The following is a 25880-nucleotide window of genomic DNA, read 5'->3' as shown; positions in this document are numbered from 1 at the left end:
CGGCTCCCTCAGCTCTTGCATTCTCATTCTCCACTCTAGGTCTCTGGGTAACCTTTGTGGTGGAGGAGAAGAGGTTGCAAGCCTATTTCCTCCCCTCCCCTTTCCCTGCTTTACACATGGCGGAAACAGTCACCGACCTATGGGTCAGTGCTCAGAGGCTGACGGAGGTTCTGATGCTAAGCACACTTACTTGAGAGTAAGCCTGCATTAAGCTTCTTCTCAACCTCCAGGAGATGCACAATATGTGCAAAAGAGCCACATGTGGCCCCCAAGCAGCAGTTTGGCCACCCCGATCTAAAGAAGAAGAAGGGCAGGGACGGTGGCTCAGTGGCAGAGCATCTGCTTGGGAAGCAGAAGGTCCCAGGTTCAATCCCCGGCATCTCCACTAAAAAAAGGGTCCAGGCAAATAGGCGTGAAAAACCTCAGCTTGAGACCCTGGAGAGCCGCTGCCAGTCTGAGAAGACAATACTGATTTTGATGGACCCAGGGGAGTCTGATTCAGTATAAGGCAGCTTCATACGTTCATATATAAGAAGAAGATGATATTGGATTTATATCCCGCCCTCCACTCCGAAGAGTCTCAGAGCGGCTCACAATCTCCGTTATCTTCCTCCCCCACAACAGACACCCCGTGAGGTGGGTGGGGCTGGAGAGGGCTCTCACAGCAGCTGCCCTTTCAAGGACAAACTCTGCCAGAGCTATAAGAACATAAGAGAAGCCATGTTGGATCAGGCCAATGGCCCATCCAGTCCAACACTCTGTGTCACACAGTGGAAAATATGTGTGTGTGTGTGTGTATACACACACATACATACATATATACAAACACACACACACACACATATATATACTGTGGCTAATAGCCACTGATGGACCTCTGCTCCATATTTTTATCCAATCCCCTCTTAAAGCTGGCTATGCTTGTAGCCGCCACCACCTCCTGCGGCAGTGAATGCCACATGTTAATCACCCTTTGGGTGAAGAAAAACTTCCTTTTATCCGTTTTAACCCGACTGCTCAGCAATTTCATTGAATGCCCACGAGTTCTCGTATTGTGAGAAAGGGAGAAAAGTACTTCTTTCTCTGCTTTCTCCATCCCAAGCATAATCTTGTAAACCTCTCTCATGTCACCCCGCAGTCGACGTTTCTCCAAACTAAAGAGCCCCAAGCGTTTTAACCTTTCTTCATAGGGAAAGTGTTCCAAACCTTTAATCATTCTAGTTGCCCTTTTCTGCACTTTTTCCAATGCTGTAATATCCTTTTTGAGGTTCGGTTACCAGAATTGTACACAGTATTCCAAATGAGACCAGACCATCGATTTATACAGGGGCATTACTCCTCCACTTGCACCTGCTAGCTATGGCTGACCCAAGGCCATGCTAGCAGGTGCAAGTGGAGGAGTGGAGAATCTAACCGGGTTCTCCCAGATAAGAGTCCGCACACTTCACCACTTCACCAAACTGGCTCTCAGGAAAAGATCAGCAGGTGCTCACCAGCAGCAAGCAGAACATGGGCATTATGCATAGGCCAGGAGTGGCCAAACTGTGGCTCAGGAGCCATACATGGCTCTTTCATACATATTGTGTGGCTCTTGAAGCCCCCACCCACCCCATCAGCCAGCTTGGAGAAGGCATTTGTCTCTTTCCATCTCTTCTCCAAGCCAAGCCAGCTGATGGCTTGGAGAATGCATTCAAAGTTGCTTTCTTCCCACCTCTTCCTCCTTTCCCCATCTTTTTGCTTTCTTTCCACCTTTCCTTCCTTCTTTGCGGCTCTCAGACATCTGACATTTATTCCATGAGGCTCTTCTGTTAAGCAAGTTTGGCTGTCCCAGCATAGGATCTCCAACAGCCCCAGCCATAACACAAATGCCTGAGTTCTCCCAAATGGACAAAAAGAAATCATTCTTTACACAGCATGTGATTAAAATGTGGAATTTGCCGCCAGAGGATGTGGTGATGGCCACAGGTTGGCCCCTGTGTGAGAGAGGAGGCTGGACTAGATGGACCTCACTGGTCTGATCCTGCAGGGCTCTTCTGATGTTCTTATGAAGGCCTCAGCCTCTCTGCCCTGTAGCTGGCCCTCCAGAGGAACTGGTTGACCACTGTGTGAGACAGGAGGCTGGACTAGATGGACCTCACTGGTCTGATCCAGCAGGACTCTTCTGATGTTCTTATGAAGGCCTCGGCCCCTCTGCCCTGTTGTTGGCCCTCCAGAGGAACTGGTTGGCCACTGTGTGAGACAGGAGGCTGGACTAGGTGGACTCTCACTGGTCTGATCCAGCAGGGCTCTTCTGATTTTCTTATGAAGGCCTCAGCCTCTCTGCCCTGTTGTTGGCCCTCCAGAGGAACTGGTTGGCCACTGTGTGAGACAGGAGGCTGGACTAGATGGACCCCCCCTGGTCTGGTCCAGCAGGGTTCTTCTGATGTTCTTCTCAGGGGAAGGCCTCAGCCTCTCTGCCCTGTTGTTGGCCCTCCAGAGGAACTGGTTGGCCACTGTGTGAGACAGGAGGCTGGACTAGATGGACCTCACTGGTCTGATCCAGCAGGGCTCTTCTGATGTTCTTTTGAAGGCCTCAGCCTCTCTGCCCTGTTGTTGGCCCTCCAGAGGAACTGGTTGGCCACTGTGTGAGACAGGAGGCTGGACTAGGTGGACCCTCCCTGGTCTGATCCTGAAGGGCTCTTCTGATGTTCTTATGAAGGCCTCAGCCTCTCTGCCCTGTTGTTGGCCCTCCAGAAGAACTGGCTGGCCACTGCATGGTACAGGAAGGATGTTAGGCTAGATGGACCACTGGCCTGATCCAGCAGGGCTCTTCTGATATCCTTATGAAGGCCTCGGCCTCTCTGCCCTGTTGTTGGCCCTCCAGAGGAACTGGTTGGCCACTGTGTGAGACAGGAGGCTGAACTAGATGGACCCTCCCTGGTCTGATCCTGCAGGGCTCTTCTGATGTTCTTTTGAAGGCCTCAGCCTCTCTGCCCTGTTGTTGGCCCTCCAGAGGAACTGGTTGGCCACTGTGTGAGACAGGAGGCTGAACTAGATGGACCCTCCCTGGTCTGATCCTGCAGGGCTCTTCTGATATCCTTATGAAGGCCTCGGCCTCTCTGCCCTGTTGTTGGGCCTCCAGAGGAGCTGGTTGGCCACTGTGTGGAACAGGATGCTGGACTAGATGGACCTCACTGGTCTGATCCAGCAGGAATCTATCAGTGGCTACTAGCCCTGGTGACAAAAGGGAGCCTCCATCTATAGAGGCAGCAAACTTCTGAATCCCAGGGCTAAGAGCAACAGCAGGGAAAGGACTCGGCCTCTGTGCTCTGTTGCTGAGGTTCCAGAGGAACTGGCTGGACACTGTGTGGAAAAGGATGCTGGACTAGATGGACCTCACTGGTCTGACCCAACAGGGCTTTTCTAATGTTCTTATGAAGGTCTCGGCCTCTCTGCCCTGTTCCTGGTCCTCCAGAGGAGCTGGTTGGCCACTGTGTGGAACAGGATGCTGGACTAGATGGACCTCACTGGTCTGACCCAACAGGGCTTTTCTAGTGCTCTTATGAAGGTCTCGGCCTCTCTGCCCTGTTCCTGGTCCTCCAGAGGAACTAGCTGGCCACTTGTGTGAGACATGATGCTGGACTAGATGGACCCTCACTGGTCTGACCAACAGGGCTCTTGTGATGTTCTTCTCAGGGGAAGGCCTCGGCCTCTCTGCCCTGTTGTTGGCCCTCCAGAGGAACTGGTTGACCAGTGTGTGAGACATGAGGCTGGACTAGATGGACCCTCACTGGTCTGACCAGCAGGGCTCTTCTGATGTTCTTCTCAGGGGAAGGCCTCGGCCTCTCTGCCCTGTTGTTGGCCCTCCAGAGGAACTGGTTGACCAATGTGTGAGACATGAGGCTGGACTAGATGGACCCTCACTGGTCTGACCAGCAGGGCTCTTCTGATGTTCTTCTCAGGGGAAGGCCTCGGCCTCTCTGCCCTGTTTTTGGCCCTCCAGAGGAACTGGTTGACCAGTGTGTGAGACATGAGGCTGGACTAGATGGACCCTCACTGGTCTGACCCAGCCTAGTTCCCTGGATCCCACGGGAGAGACACAAAGAAAGCACCTTTAAAAAAAGAAAGACAGCACCTCTGTGTCCTTTATAAAGTTTGTACCTCTGCTTCCTGGCCTGGTGGTACACACGGCCCAGCTCAACAAGGTCTCATTTATGTCACATCTGGCCAGATGTAACAAATGAGTTTGACATGCCTGGTTTAACAGATCAGCTTCTTACCTCTCTGGGCTTGATGCTCAATAGATCCACAGACCCTTCCAAGAGGCTTTCGTAGTAGCTCTCGTTGTCCAAGACATCTTCGTCATCCGGATGGAAGAGAAGGTACGACCTGGCACACTCTAGGGCTCGCACGTAATCGCCAACTGAAAGAGGGATTGGGGGACAATTGCCACAGGCTGGAAATTCCACAGACCATTTCCTGCATCCTGTCTTGAGCCCCAGGGGCCGTGGCTCCGCGGCAGAGCCTCAGCTTGGCCTGCAGGAGGTCCCTGGTTCAATCCGCGGTAGCATCTCCAGTTTAAAAGGATCACGCCGTTGAAGATGGGAAAGACTTCTCTCTGCCTGAGTCCCTGGAGAGCAGCTGCCAGTTTGAGTAGACAAGACTGATTTTGGTGGACCCGGGGGGGGGGGGTCTGATTCGACATAAGACAACTCGACCTGTCCACAGGCCCATTGAAACCACAGGGGCAATCTACAAAAACCTATGCGGAGAGAGTCATAAAGCAGAGACCCAATGAGGTCTAGTAGTTAGCAGGGCCTTTTTTGAGCACGAACGCAGTTCTGGCTGGCATGGCACCAGGGGGTGTGGCTTGGCACCAGGGGGTGTGGTGCTTGTGAGGGGCAACAGTGGGAGGACTTCTAGTGTCCTGGCCGCACTGGTGGACCTCCTGATGGGACCTGGGTTTTTTGGCCACTGTGTGACACAGAGTGTTGGACTGGATGAGGCAGTGGCCTGATCCAACACGGCTTCTCTTATGTTCTTATGTCTGGGGCAGTGGTGCTCTGTCTTCTTGGTGCTTGGGAGGGGCAACAGTGGGAGGGCTTCTGGTGCCCTGGCCCCATTGATGGACCTCCTGATGGCACCTGGGTTTTTGGCCACTGTGTGACACAGAGTGTTGGACTGGATGTGCCACTGGCCTGATCCAACATGGCTTCTCTTACGTTCTTATGTCTGGGGCAGGGATGCTTTGTATTCTTGGTGCTTGCGGGGGGGCAACAGTGGGAGGACTTCTAGTGCCCTGGTCCCACTGATGGACCTCCTGATGGCACCTGGGTTTTTCAGCCACTGTGTGACACAGTGTTGGACTGGATGGGCCATTGGCCTGATCCAACATGGCTTCTCTTACGTTCTTATGTCTGGGGCAGTGATGCTCTGTATTCTTGGTGCTTGGGAAGTGCAACAGTGGGAGGGCTTCTGGTGCCCTGGCCCTACTGATGGACCTCCTGATGGCACCTGGGTTTTTTGGCCACTGTATGACACAGAGTGTTGGACTGGATGGGCCACTGGCCTGGTCCAACATGGCTTCTCTTATGTTCTTATGCCTGGCGCAGTGATGCTCTGTATTCTTGGTGCTTGGAGGGAGGGGCCGCATGGGAGAGCTTCTGGTGTCCTGGTCCCATTGATGGACCTCCTGATGGCACCTGAGTTTTTGGCCACTGTGTGACACAGAGTGTTGGACTGGATGGGCCACTGGCTTGATCCAACACAGCTACTCTTATATTCTTATGTTCTTAATATGAAAATATGTTCCTTCTGGCTTTTTCTACAAAAGGAAACCCCTGTGTGAAACAAGTATGATGCCAGGGGGTGTGTCCTAATATGCAAATGAGTTCCTCCTGGGCTTTTTCTACAAAAAAAGAAAAGCCCTGGTAGTTAGAATGTTACATACAGGGCTGACCCTAGGCTGTCTGGGACACTAGGCACACACACCCCCGCACTAACATCACCAAGGCATATGGGGAGCACCCAATTCGGCACCTCTAGAAGGCTGGCGCCCTAAGCAATCACCTAGCTTGCTTAGCGGCAGGGTTGGCCCTGGTCACATATGAGGCTGCTGAATCATCAGACCTTCTGGGATGGAACCTGGGACCTTCTGAATGCCAAGCAGATGTGCTACCGCTGAGCCACAGTTCCTCCCCTGATTAAGTCTGCAGGAAACTAGAACCAATTCCCCACCCTACCGTGATGTTCACTGGGTGATCTTGAACTCCTCACTTTCCTCCCCCTCAGCCTAACCTTCCCTACAGGGGAAGGATAAAAATGGAGGTGACCCATGTCTCTGAGCATCTTGGAAATACGGCAAGATGAAGATACGGCAAGATAAAAAAAAAGAGCCCTGTGGCACAGAGTGGTCAAGCTGCAGTACTGCAGTCCGAACTCTCTGCTCACGACCTGAGTTCGATCCCGGAGGAAGCTGGGTTCAGGTAGCTGACTCCAGGTTGACTCAGCCTTCCATCCTTCTGAGGTCAGTCAAATAAGTCTCCAGCTTGCTGGGGGGGAAAGTGTAGAGGACTGGGGAAGGCAAGGACAAACCACCCCGTAAAAACGTCTGCTGTGAAAACGCTGTGAAAGCAACGTCACCCCAGAGGTGGAAACAACTGGTCCTTGCACAGGGGACTACCTTTACCTTTAAAAATGCAATCGGTGTATAAATCACAGAGTTCCCTCTAAGCTGACTTAGTGTGAGCTAGCTCACAGGGTTTTTTAGCCACCAGCTAAAAATATAGATGGCCCCAGAGCAAACTAATTTATGCAGAAGCCGAATCGCTCGCTGACAACTTGGACGCCAGTCGCTCACAAAATAGAATTTTTGCTCACAAAGACTTAGAGGGAGCGTTGCCTGGGACTGGGAGACAGCTCACAGAAGAGATCAAATCGGGCAACCGCCGAAAACTAAGCCACAAGTTCTCCCCCTCACATATCCCTTCCTGTAGCCTCCATATTCTTGGAGCTTTAACGGTGAAACGAGGGGAACCCGCTGCTAGCCGTTCCCCAATCCCAGGGACTAGTTTTCAGCCTTGGGGGGAGGGGTGTGTGTGCGTTATGCCGCTCTGTGCTAAACCCAAAGGATATCCTCAACGTTTGGGCTGCATGAAGACAATGCTTGTGCTGGATTTTGGTTGTTGTTTTTTTTTAAAAAGCATACTAGAGAAAGCACAAGCCTGCATTGTAGTGCGATTCCCTGGGCTGATCAGGAATGCAAGCGCTCAGGAAGTTGCACAGGGCAGAACGGTTTAAGAGGGCCTACGCTGTGTTTTACACGGGGGGGTGTTGACAGATTGTTATAATTGGGAAATGGTTGTGGCCTGTGTTTTGACTGCTTTAAGGTTTCATTAAATAACTCCTGTGCCTTTAGGGTTGGGTTGCCTCCAGTCTGAATGGGGAGGCAACTGAATAAGGACACACGTTATGCTCCGAGAACCTCCGCGGCAGCTTCTCTGATTTCTCAGAGAGGAAGTAAGAACATAAGAACATAAGAGAAGCCATGTTGGATCAGGCCAATGGCCCATCCAGTCCAACACTCTGTGTCACACAGTGGCAAAAAATTCTATATATACACACACACTGTGGCTAATAGCCACTGATGGACCTGTGCTCCATATTTTTATCTAAACCTCTCTTGAAGGTGGCTATACTTGTGGCCGCCACCACCTCCTGTGGCAGTGAATTCCACATGTTAATCACCCTTTGGGTGAAGAAGTACTTCCTTTTATCCTCCAAGTCTCACCTTCAAGAGGAAGTCTCTTTCGTTGGCGAGAGAAGCCTTCTTTGTATCTTTGCTGCAGGATGGCCAAGGTCAAGGGCGGGCAGGGGTTCTCCGGTTTTGGGGATCCCCGACCCGCCAGCCTATAAGGACCGGTGGGAGGATCCCCTCCTAACGTAGCGATGACATCACTCATAAGTGACATCATTGCACTGGCAACGTCGCGCTCTGGCTGCTCGAGGAGATTCCGGGGAAACTCCATGGTTTTCCATGGGGAGGGACGGTGGCTCAGTGGTAGAGCATCTGCTTGGGAAGCAGAAGGTCCCAAGTTCAATCCCTGGCATCTCCAAAAAGGGTCCAGGCAAGTAGGTGTGAAAATCCTCAGCTTGAGACCCTGGAGAGCCGCTGCCAGTCTGAGAAGACAATACTGACTTTGATGGACCCAGGGTCTGATTCAGTATAAGGCAGCTTCATATGTTCATATGTTCCCGGACGCTGTAGCAATTTGGAAGGAATACTCTATGGCAGGGGTGGCCAACGGTAGCTCTCCAGGCGTTTTTTGCCTACAACGCTCATCAGCCCCAGCCATTGGCCATGCTGGCTGGGGCTGATGGGAGTTGTAGGCAAAAAAACGTCTGGAGAGCTACCGTTGGCCACCCCTGCTCTACGGTACCATAGATATTCAATTGTCCATCTAAAAAAACCAAAAAAAAACCAACTATAAAAAAGGAGGAAATGGCCACCGTGGGGACAGCTTCATGAAAAATGGCTGTTACGTGGGTGGAAAAATGAAAAATTTCCCACCCACATCAGTCTGTCTGTAGCGGCGGGAAAAAGCAAGAATCCAGCAGGGGAGGGCCGCTGCCGGTCTGAGTAGACAAGACTGATTTGGGGAGGGGCCTTGGCTCAGTGGGAGAGCCTACCTGCTCTGCATGCAAAAGGTCCCAGGTTCAAATCCCGGCCTCTCCAATTAAAAAGGACCAGGCAGTAAGCGTTGGGACACACAATTGCTAAGTAGGATTGCCAACTACCTGAGATCTCCCGGGATTACAACTGATCTCCAGACAACAGAGAAGGGTTGCCAAACTCTTGGGCGAGGGTTCTCTCCCTCTGGAGGTCCCCAACCCGCCGGCCCCCTTTGGGCCAGCTGGGGGAACCCCTTCCGATGTCGCTGGTGCAATGACATCACTCGCAAGTGATGTCATCGTGCCGGCGACGTCGTGCGCCGGCTGCTCTAGGAGCTTCTGGGGAAACTCTATGGTTTCTCCAGATGCTTTGGCAATTTGGGAGAGAAACTCTATGGCACCAGAGGCCACGGGGGATTTGGCAACCCCACGACAGAGGTCAGTTCTCAGGGAGAAAACGGCTTCTTTGACCATCAGATGCTGTGGCGTGATATCCCGCTGAGGTCCTTCCCCTCTCGAAATCCTGCTCTCTCCAGGTTCAACTACTAAATCTCCAGGAATCTCTCAACCTGGAGTTGGCCATCCTATTCCTAAGGTCTTGGCGGCTGCCACGCCATCCCTGGAATGTCTGAATCGGGGGGAAATCCAGGCAAGTGAGCTTTACCTCTGTAATAGGCAAACTGCAAGAAGTCGTAATGGAGGGGGAGGTAGTTGTCGATGGGAGAGAGACGCCCGGGCCGCGTGGCCAGTTCCCGCACACACTCGTGTTGACACACAAGGACTTGCATGTAGTGATCTGAGGTGAGGGGGAGAGAGAAGAAACACAAAAAGCACACACTTCAGATGGGAATGAAAAGCAAGAACATGAACAAAATCTCATTGTAATTTGCTATATGCTGAACTCTGTTGTGACACTGTGGTGTGTATAAAAAGAAGAAGATACTGGATTTATATCCCGCCCTATACTCTGAATCTCAGAGCGGTCACAATCTCCTTTACCTTCCCCCCCCCCCCACCACAACAGACACCCTGTGAGGTGGGTGAGGCTGAGAGAGCTCTGACAGCAGCTGCCCTTTCAAGGACAACTCCTACAAAAGCTATGGCTGACCCAAGGCCGTTCGAGCAGCTGCAAGTGGAGGAGTGAAGAATCAAACCCAGTTCTCCCAGATAAGACTCCGCGCACTTAACCACTACATCAAACTGACTCTAAGAACACTGAGAGCATCCTCTGGGATCATAAAGAGCAGCTCTGAACAAGCCCGGACAGCTTCCTGTTTCCTGACCCCAAAATGGCGTCTGCAGGAGGCAGAGCCAGCTACAAAATGGCCACCGGAGCATACCTTCAGTCACACAGTGACGGCCAGAAGGTTCTTGTGCTGCCCAAACGACATTTTAAAAATCTGTTCAGCCAGTCAGAAACCTTGCTGGGGGAAAAGGCCCATATCACCCCGTCTACTTTCTAAGAAACAAGTGGCAGGCGCCATGGTGACGGCATCCATGGATACCACGTTGGAGACTCCTGCCTTAAAAGACACATTTTGCTGCCAGAGGAGAAAATAATGGTTCCCCCCCCCCCCCAGCTGGAACACGTTCTGCAGAAGAGACTACAAGCAGCTGCTTCAGGAAAGATGAGGTGCCATCACCCCGAGGGTTGAAGGTCAACTGAAAATGCACAAGTTTAAAGTGGCTGCGTAAACAGAAGGGAACGTGGGCCACCCGCAGTTGGCTGCCCTTGAGACTAGCGTTCCTAGCGCAAGGCATTTAATCTCTGGACGCCAGACTGAAGTCTCTTTGGGCTTCCATTCCATCCAGATCTGTACAGATCAGTTACCCACAATTACCATAGAGAATCTAGAACAGGGGTATCATGAGCCCTGACAAGGAGGAGCTGGAAGGGTTAACAGACCTGGAAGAGTTGCCAGCCAGTTCCTCAGCTGAACAAACAGCAGCTGGCCCATCAATCACTCTCCAGGCACCAGTGTGAGCTGTTGACAATCAATCTCCTCCAAGCTCTCCTCCCATCTCAAGAGTTCGAAGCAGGCTCCGGAAAGAACTTTCAGAGCGAAGACATGAGGCACACCGATGCTTCAGTTCTCTCAGCCCTGAGTTCTAGCAGAGTCACTGCCACCCAGGGAGCAGGCTGATTGTGACTCCCATATAGCTCCCAACAAGTTTATTCTCTGGTTTGCATCCACGCTTCTTCCTGATCCTGACCTGCTTGATTTCCTTGGCACCCTGACCTTTTGGCTTTTGGACATTGACTTCTGATTCCGGTTTGTGATTCTGCATTGGTGACTTGGCTCCTGCTTGACTTCCTGGACTTTGACCTTGGGCTGGCTTTGGACTCCTGCCTGCCTGTGCCCTGAGAATGTGACAAGGGGTGACCAAACCTGCTTAACATAAGAGTCACATAGAATAAACGTCAGATGTTTGAGAGCTGCGAGGGAGGGAGGGAGAGAGGAAAAATTGAAAGAAAGGTGGAAAGAAAGCAAATATATGGGGGAAGAAGAAGGGAGGGAGAGGCCCTGCGGGCAGGATAGGGGTGCCTTTTGCTACAGGGGTTGGGAACAGTGGCTCTCCAGATGTTTTGGCCATGATGGCTGGGGCTGATGGGAGTTGTAGGCAAAAAACATCTGGAAAGCCACTGTTCCCTACCCCTGTACATGTGGAGGGGATTTGGTCGTTCCTCTTTGAGCCGGCTGGTTTCCAGACATCTCCCACGTGCCCCAAACAGCTGGTCTAGACTCAGCCACGACGTCAATGGTCTGGACCAGATATTGTGAACTGCACAGTGGGACTGAGCCCTGTCCTCGTGAAGGTAGGCAAAGGACCTCACCCTACCTGGGAACGGGCATCTTTTTCATCATCCCCTGCTCCTAAGCCTCTAGACTTGCAGACCTGAGCAGGCGGTGATATTCAGCTCCACGCTCACTTTCCCCTCCCTTCCAAAGAGGGAAAAACGTGTAAAAACTTGCACATCCCTCCCAGACTGTGTCGTTAAGTGGCAGTCAGATTGACAAAAACTGCTGATGTCTGAAGACACCTGTGGTACCCTGCCGTGATAAAAGTTGTTAAACTGAGAGCCTGATCTTCACAACTACAATGAGGTCTAAATCATAAGAACGTAAGAGCATTCTCTATCCCATGCATAAACTTGTAAACTTTTCAAGCAGTTTTTGACAGAAGCTCAAAAGGGAAATAGGTCTGCAGCTTTCTGCCAGATGGTTTGGTTTTCCAGGTTTCAGAATAGCAACTACCTTTGGTGTGAGCCAGTTTGGTGTGAGAGCCAGTTTGGTGTAGTGGTTAAGCGTGCGGACTCTTATCTGGAAAAACTGGGTGTGATTCCCCACTCCTCCACTTGCAGCTGCTGGAATGGCTTTGGGTTAGCCATTAGCTCTGGCAGAGGTTGTCCTTGAAAGGGCAGTTGCTGTGAGAGCCCTCTCAGCCGCACCCACCTCACAGGGTGTCTGTTGTGGGGGGAGAAGATAGAGGAGATTGTGAGCCGCTCTGAGTCTCTGATTCAGGGAGAAGGGCGGGGTATAAATCTGCCCCCACCTCACAGGGTGTCTGTTGTGGGGGGAGAAGATAGAGGAGATTGTAAGCCGCTCTGAGTCTCTGATTCAGGGAGAAGGGTGGGGTATAAATCTGCCCCCACCTCACAGGGTGTCTGTTGTGGGGGGAGAAGACATAGGAGATTGTAAGCTACTCTGATTCAGAGAGAAGGGTGGGGTATAAATCTGCCCCCACCTCACAGGGTGTCTGTTGTGGGGGGAGAAGATAAAGGAGATTGTGAGCCGCTCTGAGTCTCTGATTCAGGGAGAAGGGTGGGGTATAAATCTGCCCCCACCTCACAGGGTGTCTGTTGTGGGGGGAGAAGATATAGGAGATTGTAAGCTACTCTGATTCAGAGAGAAGGGCGGGGTATAAATCTGCCCCCACCTCACAGGATGTCTCTTGTGGGGGGAGAAGACATAGGAGATTGTGAGCTGCTCTGAGTCTCTGATTCTGAATCTTTGATTCAGAGAGAAGGGCGGGGTATAAATCTGCAATTCTTCTTCTTCTTCTTCTTCCTGAGTTCCCCTGGGAGTCTTTCTGTTCTCATGTCAGTGAAAAACTTTGTAAGCCACTTCTTAGTGAACATGCCGCTGCTGATCAAGAACTCATTATGGGATACAGTCAAAGCCTGGTGTCTTTCCACTTTTGATATCCTTCAGATATCCAGCTCACAAGAATATCCTTGATATCTTTCAGTGAGGTCCAATTCCAGCTTGCCTCCTCATGGTGCAGTGCGGTGTGTAAGCCCTGCCATTTAACCCATCTGCAGACAATCATAAGATCTCCCAGCTACGCTACATGCATGGAAACAGGAGGAAGAGCTCTGACCCTACACTGTGGGTTCCTTTGCTTTCTGCCTAATGAAGCCAAATGGGCAAACACTCCAGCTACTCCTGGCCTTTTCAACTGATGGAAGCAGAAGTTCATAGACTGAGCAGCCACATCCATTACTGCCTGCCTGAATTAAGGAGGTCAGGAAGAAGAAGAAGAAGAAGAAGAAGAAGAAGAAGAAGAAGAAGAAGAAGAAGAAGAAGAAGAAGAAGAAGAAGAAGAAGAAGAAGAAGAAGAAGAAGAAGAAGAAGAAGAAGAAGAAGAAGAAGAAGAAGAAGAAGAAGAAGAAGAAGAAATTGGATTTATACCCCGCCCTTCCCTAGCCAAAGGAGTCTCAGAGCAGTTTACAATCTCCTTTCCCTTCCCCTCCCCACAACAGACACGGCTGAGTGCTCTGACAGAAACTGCTCTTCAGAGAAAAGCTCTGAGAGAGTTATGACTGACCCAAGACCAGTCCAGCAGTTGCATGTGGGGGATTGGGAAAGTAAACCTGGTTCTCCCAGATAAGAGTCCACGCACTTAACCACTACGCCAAACTGGCTCCCTTCAGAAGATATTGGATTTGTATGCCCACCTTCCACTCTGAATCTCAGAGTCTCAGAGCAGTTTATAATCTCCTTTACCCTCTTCCCCACAACAGACAGCCTGTGAGGTAGGTGGGGCTGAAAGAGCTCTCCCTGCAGCTGCCCTTTTGAGGACAGCTCTGTGAGAGCTACGGCTGACCCAAGACTCTCCAAATAAAATGACTTAGTACCCCACGTCCTGTCTCGTTAAGAGCTACAAATCTGTCTCAGGAAAAGCTGCAGGCTCCTAACGAAAGATGTGTTCCCCTGTCCTGGGACTTTGCTGCGCAACCGTGCAACCAAGCAGGAACTTAAAGCAATTTCTCATTTTCCTCCCGGGGCAGCTTGGAGAGCTGACCGTGGGCGAGGAGGTCAGACCTTCCACACACTTTCCAAAAATACTGCTGTGTGCAGCAGGAATAAACGCAGCAGGAACCCAGCAAAATTCATCGGCGTAGGCAGGAGAAATGCCGCTGAAGCCAACATGCAGCTGACAGGGTCTGTGCTCCGGAATAATCCCTGATCATTACTAGCCGGGCTCCATGAACTTCCCACGACCAGAGGGCCTGGACTCCAGCGACAGGTGGGCACCCTGTTCTTGAGTGACCAGCGGGGGGTGGGGAGTGTGACGACCACCCTGGCATCACGCTGAAACATAACAACACTTCAAGTGTGAACACATGAACACATGAAGCTGCCTTATACTGAATCAGACCCTCGGTCCATCGAAGTCAGTATTGTCTTCTCAGACTGGCAGCGGCTCTCCAGGGTCTCAAACTGAGGTTTTTCACACCTATTTGCCTGGACCCTTTTTGGGAGATGCCAGGGATTGAACCTGGGACCTTCTGCTTCCCAAGCAGATGCTCTACCGCTGAGCCACCGTCCCTCCCCGAAACAGGAAGTGACATCATGAGGTGGTAGTGACGCCCTACATGACACGGTGTTGCCCTGATGCGATGACATCACTTCCAGTTGAGATCATTTCTGCCCCCCAATATCTCTGCCAATTTCTATCCCATAGAAGGAGGAGAAGGAGAAGAAGTACCCCAGTTCCGCTGTCTAGATAAATCCCCGAGTCTTGGCCAGTTGAGGATCCCCTCCCCCTAGCCCTCGTTTGTCGCCATTGGAGCCTTCCTTGAAGACTACGATCGGTAATTATCACCCTGTTTGTCCATCCTTGTGCTGTCTCTGTATTTCTCTCTATTTTTATTAGGACTGTATGCGTGTTGTATGTATTCATTGCCTTGTATGTGTGTTCTATATTTTTCTACAATACATTTTTAATTGTTTTACTTAATTAGCGTCCTTGGCAAATTTAGGCAATAATTTCTGGACGCGTCTCCTGTATACATAGATTCTAGATCCTTTTTAAGCCAGGTGCCCACCTGTCAATTCCCCAACCTTGTTTGGAGGGCATTTTGGCTAACAGATATTGGTGGAGAAAGCGTGGGCAGAATCCTGACTGTTTGAACACAAGCGAGTCGACACGCGTGTCTTCAGACAGCCAGACGTGGGAATACACCATCCAGAAAGTCTTGCTAGTTAGGCTGTTGTGTGAATGAATGAGTGATTTTTGACTTGTGTGAACGGCTCTAGAGAGCATTTCTATATTGTGGGTTGGGCTGCTCCCGCTCTATCATTCAGCGCAGATTCTCTAGCCGCACCTAGAGGGCCAGATACCACCTGTACAGGAGCTGAACCTGCCTGGAACGCAAGGGGAGAATCTCGTGAATCTCCGGCTGTCGTCTCGAGGCCTTTCTCAACGTGTCTATCTGGGGAGGGTTCGTGAGGATAGGTCAGGACTATTTAAGATCGGATAGGGCCCCCTTCCTCCCCTTTTCTCTTTACTTTGAGCACCGTGTACCTTATACACACACACACATCACACACGCACCCACACACTGAAGAAGTCCTAGGGCTAGGCAAGCATTTCAGAGAGTTCTGAGAGAGAGCAGAGAAGCTCTGAGATAGAGCAGAGAATAAGTGATATAAGGGTGAGCAGCTGGGAAAGTTGCTGAGAATTTCTGAGTTTGTGTGACTGCTGAAAATTCTGAGTTTGTGGTTGCTGGGAACCTGCTGTTTGTTTGGTTGAGTGGGCTGAAGGTGAAGGTGATTGTTGCTGATTGATTAGGAGTGGCTGTGTTCCCCACCCTCTTTGCATTGTTAAGCTGCGCCATGCCAGAGGCGAGAGCTAAAGGGCTCTGTAAGGACCAGGAACCCAGATCCCTAACTTCCTTGTGCTCCCAATAAGGTAAGCTGACCCTCCAGAAGGGGAGCCACTTAAACAAACAGGATTTAAAGGGGACTGTATATTTACAAAAAAAAAGCTATCATGAAGGTACAATGCCAGCAGGGGGGTGGGGGCTTTCCAGTGTTTTGCACTGAGTGTCACATGTATGACTATCTGCCCACAGGACAGAAGTCTTGGGTGTGTTCTCGATGCATGGAGCTCCTGGTCCTCAGGGAACGAGTTCGTACCCTTGAGACCATGGTGACTGACCTGGAGAAGCAGAGACAGTCAGTTAGGCGCTCAGGGAAGGCTCTCAGGGGTGTATTAGATGAGCCCCGCTCTGAACGTGGCAGCCCTGTTGCTGCCAGGGAGCATGAGGGTCGAGAGGGAACAGGGCACCGTGCTGAGGATAAGGGGAATGCGCCCTCAGAAGGGACCTCTTCTTCAGTTGGTGAGTGGGAATCCTTTCGTGCCAAGGAACTATCCCTGGGCAGGGAGAGAGGGGGGGTCTTGGTAGTTGGTGATTCGATCCTTAGGCAAGTAGACAAATGGGTGGCAAAACCGCGTACTGACCATATGGTGACTTGCCTGCCTGGTGCAAAGGTAGTGGACCTTCCAGCAGGTGAAGCCCACGCTCTGCAGCCAAGATCGGACCAAAGAGGAGGGGTCTGGAGCAGTGTTCCCTCTAAGAGCCAGTTTGGTGTAGTGGTGAAGTGCGCGGACTCTTATCTGGGAGAACCAGGTTTGATTCCCCATTCCTCCACTTGCACCTGATGAAATGGCCTTGGGTCAGCCATAGCTCTAATAGAGAGCCAGTTTGGTGTAGTGGTGAAGTGCGCGGACTCTTATTTGGGAGAACCAGGTTTGATTCCCCATTCCTCCACGTGCACCTGCTGGAATGGCCTTGGGTCAGCCATAGCTCTAATAGAGAGCCAGTTTGGTGTAGTGGTGAAGTGCGCGGACTCTTATCTGGGAGAACCGGGTTTGATTCCCCACTCCTCCACTTGCACCTGCTGGAATGGCCTTGGGTCAGCCATAGCTCTAATAGAGAGCCAGTTTGGTGTAGTGGTGAAGTGCGCGGACTCTTATCTGGGAGAACCAGGTTTGATTCCCCACTCCTCCACTCGCAGCTGCTGGAATGGCCTTGGGTCAGCCATAGCTCTCTTATCTGGGAGAACCGGGTTTGATTCCCCCCTCCTCCACTTGCAGCTGCTGGAATGGCCTTGGGTCAGCCATAGCTCTGGCAGGAGTTGTCCCTGAAAGGGCAGCTGCTGTGAAAGTCCTCTCAGTCCCACCCACTTCACAGGGTGTCTGTTGTGGGGGAGGAAGGGAAAGGAGATTGTGAGCCGCTCTGAGACTCTTAGTGGAGAACGGAATATAAATCCAATGTCGTCGTCGTCTTCTTCTTAAGCTGAGTTAGCATGAGCTAGCTCACAGATTTTCAGCCTCCAGCTCACACATTTTTGTCTTAGCTCAGGAAGGAGGACCCCAGAGCATACTAATTGATGCAGGAGCTCACAACTTTAATGCCAGGAGCTCACAAAGTAGAATTTCTGCTCACAAGACTCTGCAGCTTAGAGGGAACTTTGGTCTGGTGTGCACCTGGCCCCTGACATTTTGGAGCAGCGGTGAAGTGCGTGGACTCTTATCTGAGAGAACCAGGTTTGATTCCCCCACTCCTCCACTTGCAGCTGCTGGAATGGCCTTGGGTCAACCAGAGCTCTCGCAGGAGTTGTCCTCGAAAGGGCAGCTTCTGGGAGAGCCCTCTCAGCCCCACCCACCTCACAGGGTATCTGTTGTGGGGGGAGAAGATACAGGAGATTGTAAGCCGCCCTGAGATTCGGAGTGGAGGGCGGGATATCAATCCAATACCATCATCATCCTTTAACCCATCTGCAGCAACTCCACTTGGAAAGAGCAACAGGCTCTAGCTTAGCGGGGGAAGGAACAAACTCGGGATGAAGGAATGGCCGAGAGCAAGCCCCATAGAAACAGCCCCCCCCCTTGAACAATCCAAGCCAGAGTCAATTCGGTAGGGCAGCTGGATTCTGCGCCCATCCGTACGGATGCCCTCCGCTAGGTCTCTTGCTCTGAGCGGCGATATTTATATTCCGTCGTAGCTGCAAGAGCAGGAAAAATAAACCTCAGGCCACAGCCTGCGTCAGGCCTCGACAGCAGCTAAATAAACCTCCTGCAGCCAAGCGGGCTCTGGTGATCTTCAGCATTTCCCCCCAAGGCCAATCAAGCCATTCATGATAGTCTGCATTCTTAACCCTGCCGGGATGAGCGCCAGATCGGGGAGGGAAAGATCCTCCGAGCGCTTGCCTCTTTCCACGGACTTTCTGACGCATCTTCGCAACGGAGCCCTCGCTGTTGCCGGACGGTGTCCTGCTCACCCACTGGGGGAAGGAAGTGGGTCTTCAACAGACCGTGAGGCTTTCAGATTGGCCTTGTGGGGAGGGAAGAAGAAGAAGGAGAAGATATTGGATTTATATCCCGCCCTCCACTCCGAAGAGTCTCAGAGCGGCTCACAATCTCCTTTCCCTTCCTCCGCCACAACAGACACCCTGTGAAGTAGATGAAGATATTGGATTTATATCCCGCCCTCCACTCTGAAGAGTCTCAGAGCGGCTCACAATCTCCTTTCCCTTCCTCCCCCACAACAGACACCCTGTGAGGTAGATGAAGATATTGGATTTATATCCCGCCCTCCACTCCGAAGAGTCTCAGGGCGGCTCACAATCTCCTTTCCCTTCCTCCCCCACAACAGACATCTTGTGAGGAGGGTGGGGCTGGAGAGGACTCTCACAGCGGCTGCCCTTTCAAGGACAACCTCTGCCAGAGCTATGGCTGACCCAAGGCCATTCCAGCAGGTGCAAGTGGAGGAGTGGGGAATCAAACCCAGTTCTCCCAGATAAGAGTCCGCGCACTTAACCACTACACCAAGCTAGCTCTCCTGCTCCAAAGCAATGGAGTCTAGAATCATAGAGACTAAGGGAGAGAGAGCCTGGGATGGCTGTAGGTGATTATCCTGGAGATCTAACATTTGCCTGGGCAGCTGATGGGCTGTAGATTCAGAACGTACAAAAGGACATACACCAGTCTGGTGTAGAGGTTAAGTGCATGGACTCTTATCTGGGAGAACTGGGTTTGTTTCCCCACTCCTCTACTTGCAGCTGCCGGAATGGCCTTGGGTCAGCCATAGCTCTTGTAGGAGTTGTCCTTGAAAGGGCAGCTTCTGTCAGAGTTCTCTCAGCCCCATCCACCTCCCAGGGTGTCTGTTGTGGGGGAGGAAGGGAAAGGAGATTGTGAGCCGCTCTGAGACTCTGTCCTTGAAAGGGCAGCTGCTGTGAGAGTCCTCTCAGTCCCACCCATCACACAGGGTGTCTGTTGTGGGGGAGGAAGGGGAAGGAGATTGTGAGCCGCTCTGAGATTCGGAGTGGAGGGCGGGATATTAATCCAACATCTAACTCTTCTTCTTCTTCACACAATTCTAGCTGTATCTGTTAGTCCTTCAGGTGTTACTGGTTAGCCTTTACGGTGCTGCTGGATTCTTAACTCTTTTCTACTCCTAAACGTAGCGAGGGATCAAAATGTGGAATTCACTGCCAGAGGATGTAGTGATGCCCACAGGCATAGATGGTTTTAAAGGGGGATTAGACAGATTCATGGAGGGCGGGTCTATCAGTGGCTGCTAGACACGGCAACTTAAGGGAACCTCCACATTCAGAGGCTTCTGAATACGGCTTCCAGGAGACAACATGAGGGGAAGGCCTCAGTCTCTGTGCCCTGTTGTTGGCCCTCCAGAGGAACTGGTTGGCCCATGTGTGAGACAGGAGGCTGGACTAGGTGGACCTTCACTAGTCTGATCCAGCAGGGCTCTTCTGATGTTCTTCTCAGGGGAAGGCCTCGGCTTCTCTGCCCTGTTGTTGGACTTCCAGAGGAACTGGTTGGCCCCTGTGTGAGCCAGGAGGCTGGACTAGTGGACCCTCCCTGGTCTGATCCAGCAGTGTTCTTCTGATGTTCTTATGAAGGCCTTGGCCTCTATGCCCTGTTGTTGGACTTCCAGAGGAACTGGTTGGCCCCTGTGTGAGACAGGAGGCTGGACTAGATGGACCCTCACTGGTCTGGTCCAGCAGGACTCTTCTGATGTTCTTCTCAGGGGAAGGCCTTGGCCTCTCTGCCCTGTTGTTGGCCCTCCAGAGGAACTGGTTGACCAGTGTGTGAGACAGGAGGCTGGACTAGATGGACCCTCCCTGGTCTGACCCAACAGGGCTCTTCTGATGTTCCTCTCTGCCCTGTTTTTCAACCTCCAGAGGAACTGGTTGGCCACTGTTTGAGACAGGAGGCTGGACAAGATGGACCATCACTGGTCTAATCCAGCAGGGCTCTTCTGATGTTCTTATGGAGGCCTCAATCTCTCTGCCCTGTTGTTGGCCCTCCATTGGAATTGGTTGGCCCCTGTGTGAGACAAGAGGCTGGACTAGATGGATTCTCCTTGGTCTGATCCAGCAGGGCTCTTCTGATGTTCTTATGGCCTCAGCCTCTCTGCCCTATTGTTGGCCCTCCAGAGGAACTGAGAGTAATGGCTGTAGAAATCTAGTGGATGGTGCACATGTCCTCTTGGATCCTGGGGCCTAGAAGAAACTTTATGAAACCTACCGCTCTCCATGGTAACCAAAAATCTGCCATAACACTTTCCTTCATGGAAATGTTGTCTCAGCCTGTGCGGAAGTGCCCCTTTGAGGAAATGCTGTCAAAAATCCCCTTCCCACTCTTTTCTGCATGCGCTGCTGGGAGGGCATGAGTTAGGCCCAGCTGTGTTCCCTTCCAGCTTAGGCTCTATGGTCATGGGCCCAGAAGCCCCACGCCTCTCCCACCTGGGCCCTTACCTGCGATGGCTTCATAGAGAGTGACTTTGTAATCCAGATATTCATACTCTTCAAACCGCTGGGGCCTTCACACAAGACCCGACACTCCACATCGGCAGTGCTGTATGCCTCCAGCGCCCGCTCTAGGAACTGGATGGCCAAATGGTATCCCTCCTGGTCGTAATGCCTCACTCCGGCAAGATAATCCTCCTGCAAAACCCAGAACAGACAGGGGTTAGCTGAGGTGAAGTCACTGAGGGAAACATGAAGAAGGAAAAGGAGGAGAAGGAGAGGAGAAGAGTGGACGTATACCCTTCACTCAGATACCCTGTGAGGTAGGTGGGGCAGCACACATCTGAAATGTGCATCCATGTCATGGAGCTCAGTTGTAGAGCACACATAAATCTCCAGGGGGGTTCTTTGGGGCCTGGGGGAGCTGACGCCACTTGGGTTGGCAACTGGCCTCTTGACACAGGTGCAGTGAGAGCCAGTTTGGTGTCGTGGTTAAGTGTGCGGACTCTTATCTGGAGAACCAGGTTTCATTCCCCACTCCTCCACTTGCAGCTGCTGGAAGGGCCTTGGGTCAGCCACAGCTCTCGCAGGAGTTGTCCTTGCAAGGGCAGCTGCTGGGAGAGCCCTCTCAGCCCCACTCACCTCACAGGGTGTCTGTTGTGGGGGGAGAAGATAGAGGAGATTGTGAGCCGCTCTGAGTCTCTGATTCAGGGAGAAGGGTGGGGTATAAATCTGCCCCCACCACACAGGGTGTCTGTTGTGGGGGAAGAAGATACAGGAGATTGTGAGCCGCTCTGAGTCTCTGATTGAGGGAGAAGGGCGGGGGTATAAATCTGCCCCCACCTCACAGGGTGTCTGTTGTGGGGGGAGAAGATAGAAGAGATTGTGAGCCGCTCTGAGTCTCTGATTCAGGAGAAGGGCGGGGTATAAATCTGCCCCCACCTCACAGGGTGTCTGTTGTGGGGGGAGAAGATAGAGGAGATTGTGAGCCGCTCTGAGTCTCTGATTCAGGGAGAAGGGCGGGGTATAAATCTGCCCCCACCTCACAGGGTGTCTGTTGTGGGGGGAGAAGACATAGGAGATTGTGAGCCGCTCTGAGTCTCTGATTCAGGGAGAAGGGCGGGGTATAAATCTGCCCCCACCTCACAGGATGTCTGTTGTGGGGGAGAAGACAGAGGAGATTGTGAGCCGCTCTGAGTCTCTGATTCAGGGAGAAGGGCGGGGTATAAATCTGCCCCCACCTCACAGGATGTCTGTTGTGGGGGAGGAAGACATAGGAGATTGTGAGCCGCTCTGAGTCTCTGATTCAGGGAGAAGGGCGGGGTATAAATCTGCCCCCACCTCACAGGATGTCTATTGTGGGGGAGGAAGACATAGGAGATTGTGAGCCGCTCTGAGTCTCTGATTCAGGGAGAAGGGCGGGATATAAATCTGCCCCCACCTCACAGGGTTGTCTGTTGTGGGGGAGGAAGACATAGGAGATTGTGAGCCCTTCTGAGTCTCTGATTCAGGGAGAAGGGCGGGGTATAAATCTGCCCCCACCTCACAGGGTGTCTGTTGTGGGGGGAGAAGACAGAGGAGATTGTGAGCCGCTCTGAGTCTCTGATTCAGGGAGAAGGGCGGGGTATAAATCTGCCCCCACCTCACAGGGTGTCTGTTGTGGGGGGAGAAGACAGAGGAGATTGTGAGCTGCTCTGAGTCTTAGGAATCGCTTTGAAGTGTCCCTTATATGCAATGTATCTACAGGTTATTCTTTGTCTTTTCAATGCTGGCCTAGCCTCAAGTATCAGTATCAATAAAGTAGTTTCTTTGTATCAACAACGACTCATTACTGAATCTGCCGACTTGACACAAGGTAGGTGGGAAGGAAGAGGGGAACCCTCGAAAAGGTTCAAGACCTGCGCTCCTGTGAGCTCCTGCTGAATCTGAGGCCTGCACTTTAGACAGCTTTGGGACAGCTGTTGTTGTTGTTCAGTCGCACAGTCGAGTCCGACTCTTTGCGACCCCACGGACAAAGTCACGCCAGGCCCTCCCGTCTTCCAATATCCTTCGGGGAAGCTATTTATGTTTAAATTGTTCTGTTTGAATTCATCTGAGCTGCCAACAGCTTCATAACAAGTGTGCCCTTTATGCTTCATTTCTTTTTATCCTTTAGCAGTTTAATGCCGAAGATTTGTTCTTCTATCTATATCTATCTGTCAGCTTGCCCGTCTATCTGATTTCTATCCTGACCCTTCTCCAAGGAGCTGAGAGTGGGCTGCATGGCTCTTCCTTCATTCCTAATCCTAAAATCAGGAGGACACACTTTGTATTTCCAAATCAGGATGCACAAACCCCTGAAAGAAGAAAAGACCCCAGCGCACTTTGAGGAAGGCCCTTCTCCAGGGGAATGGCTTCAAAGCCGTTGCACATATTGGATTAGTTTGGGCTCGTTCTCCAGAAGAGTTTGAAATTTGCTCGTAAGCATCTTTTCTTTTCTCTTTCTCCCTTTCCTGTCCTGCATAAAGACATTGCCAAATCTTTTTTTCCCCAATTTTAAAATTAAGTTTATATTGCTAAGCAAAACATAAAACATACTCCAAAAAAGGAAACATATACAATCTCAACCATCAAACATACACAAAAAAAAGAAAATACTTACGATCTCTAAATCATACATACAACATGCGGAGCATTTTTTGTAGCAGGAACTCATTTGCATATTAGGCCGCACACACACACACACACACACCGATGTAGCCAATCCTCCAAGAGCTTACAGGGCTCTTAGAACAGGGCCTACTGTAAGCTCCAGGAGAACTGGCTGCATCAGGGGGTGTGGCCTAATATGCAAAGGAGTTCCTGCTACAAGAAAGCCCTGTTAACATGTAACATAAATATGTAACTCAATCATCAATTTTCTAAAACCTACAAACATATACATCCTATATATCATATAATTACTTGTACTAATGTGAAACTTGCTTAAATGATCTTTGTACATTTCTTTATTCTAACATTCTCTTTTATCTTCATAGCTTCTTTAGTAATAATTTATTACATGCGTTACCTTCATTCTTCATTACCTATATCTTTAATTTATCCCTGATTTACATCAAGACATTGCCAATTTTTTTACTGTCTTCTAGCTTCTCAGAAAATCCTGCAGGTGTTATTTTTTTGGAAAACAAAAAGAGAATCTCGCAGTTTGTTCTGTCGCTTTAGAGAGCCAGTTTGGTTTAGTGGTGAAGTGTGCGGACTCTTATCTGGGAGAACCGGGTTTTCATTCCCAGCTCCTCCACTTGCAGCTGCTGGAATGGCCTTGGGTCAGCCATAGCTCTCTTAGGCGTTGTCCTTGAAAGGGCAGCTGCTGCAAAAGTTCTCTCAGCCCCACCTACCTCACAGGGTGTCAGTTGTGGGAGAGGAAGATAAAAGGAGATTGTGAGCCGCTCTGAGTCTCTGATTCAGAGAGAAGGGAGGGGTATAAATCTGCAGTCTTTCTTTCTTTCTTTCTTTCTTTCTTTCTTTCTTTCTTTCTTTCTTCTTTCTTTCTTTCTTTCTTTCTTTCTTTCTTTCTTTCTTTCTTTCTTTCTTTCTTTTTTCTCCCTTCCTTCCTTCCTTCCTTCCTTCCTTCCTTCCTTCCTTCCTTCCTTCCTTCCTTTCTACTTATATCCCGCCCTCTCCGCAAGCGGACTCAGGGCGGCTCACAACATCTTCTTCTTCTTCTTTAAATGAACTCTGTTGACTAACCAGGCAGTGGTTATCCAGTCCCAACCTCTTTGGGCACATTTGCACTTATAACACAGTGTAGTGGGCACAGCCATAAAATGGCTGCCACAGCTTGGCTTCAGTCACACCATGAAGAACCTTGTGTTGCAGTGACACCTGCTGCCAAAGCAATGTATTTGGTGTAGTGGTTAAGTGTGCGGACTCTTATCTGGGCGAACCGGGTTTGATCCCCCACTCCTTCACATGCAGCTGGTGTGACCTTGGTCAGTCATAACTCACTCGGAGCCATTTCTGTCACTCAGCCCCACCTGCCTCACAGGGTGTCTGTTGTGAGGAGGGGAAGGGAAAGGAGACGGCAAGCCGCTCTGAGACTGCTTCGGAGAGTGAAAGGTGGGGTATAAATCCAATCTCTTCTTCTTCTTTAAAAATATGCACAACCAATCAAATCTCCAGTGGCCAATCAAAACCTTGCTGGGCAAACGCCCTACCTGGCTCTGCCCACTTCCTAAAAACACTCGGTGAGGGCCAGGAAAGGCGTTAATGGGTCCCAAACTAGCGATCCTTCTCTAAGGAATATACAGAATTCCGCCCCCCACCCCAGCTGAATAGTCTGGTCAGCCTCTTCTGACCCACCTGAAGCCTCTTTGGTCAGCAGGGAAGAAGAGATTTTAAAAAACACAGATACATTTTAGCTTCATTGGATGTGGGTTTTTTGTCTGACAAAAGCCCCGAAGTTTCCTCCAGACTCCATTTTAGGCAAAATGGAGTTCCTCAGGGCTTTTTTTGAGCAACAACACGCAGGAGCACAGTTCCAGCTGGCTTGGTGTCAGGGGGTGTGGCATAATATGCAAACAAGTTCCTGCTGGTAAAAAAGCCCTGTGTGAAACAATGGCCCCATCAGGAGGTGTGGCATAATGTGTAAATGAGTTCCTGCTGGGCGTTTCCTACAAAAAAGCCCTTTGTGAAACAATGGTGATGTCAGGGGGTGTGGCCTAATGTGCAAATGAGTTCCTGCTGGGGATTTCCTACATTAAAAGCCCTAGGGGTGTGGCCTAATGTGCAAATGAATTCCTGCTGGGCTTTGCCTACAAAAAAGCCCTGCATGAAACAATGGTGATGTCAGGGGGTGTGGCCTAATGTGCAAATGAGTTCCTGCTGGGCGTTTCCTACAAAAAAGCCCTGTGTGAAACAATGGTGATGTCAGGGGGTGTGGCCTAATGTGCAAATGAGTTCCTGCTGGGCATTTCCTACAAAAAAGCCCTAGGGGTGTGGCCTAATGTGCAAATGAGTTCCTGCTGGGCTTTGCCTACAAAAAAGCCCTGCATGAAACAATGGTGATGTCAGGGGGTGTGGCCTAATGTGCAAATGAGTTCCAGCTGGGCTTTTCCTACAAAAAAGCCCCGTGTGAAACAATGGTGTTGTCAGGGGGTGTGGCCTATTATGCAAATGAGTAGTTGCTGG

General features: G+C 50.9%; 1 protein-coding gene across 1 annotated transcript in view; it reads right to left on the bottom strand.

Annotated features, from left to right (window-relative positions):
- LOC132591067 (prolyl 3-hydroxylase 2-like) overlaps window positions 1–20909 on the bottom strand; it is a gene marked incomplete at both ends in the record, with an annotated part of 49345 nt that extends 28436 nt beyond the window's left edge. Inside the window, 4 exon segments of the mRNA XM_060263953.1 lie at window positions 4260–4402; window positions 9314–9445; window positions 20721–20780; window positions 20783–20909. Of these exon segments, the coding sequence (XP_060119936.1) occupies window positions 4260–4402; window positions 9314–9445; window positions 20721–20780; window positions 20783–20909 (462 nt within the window).
- Between the last annotated feature and the right edge of the window lie 4971 nt (window positions 20910–25880).

Source organism: Heteronotia binoei, unplaced genomic scaffold (genome assembly GCF_032191835.1).
Source record: "Heteronotia binoei isolate CCM8104 ecotype False Entrance Well unplaced genomic scaffold, APGP_CSIRO_Hbin_v1 ptg001438l, whole genome shotgun sequence".
NCBI lineage: Eukaryota > Metazoa > Chordata > Lepidosauria > Squamata > Gekkonidae > Heteronotia > Heteronotia binoei.
The sequence above is the reverse complement of the archived record's forward strand: the minus strand, read 5'-3'. Positions and strand labels throughout refer to the sequence as shown.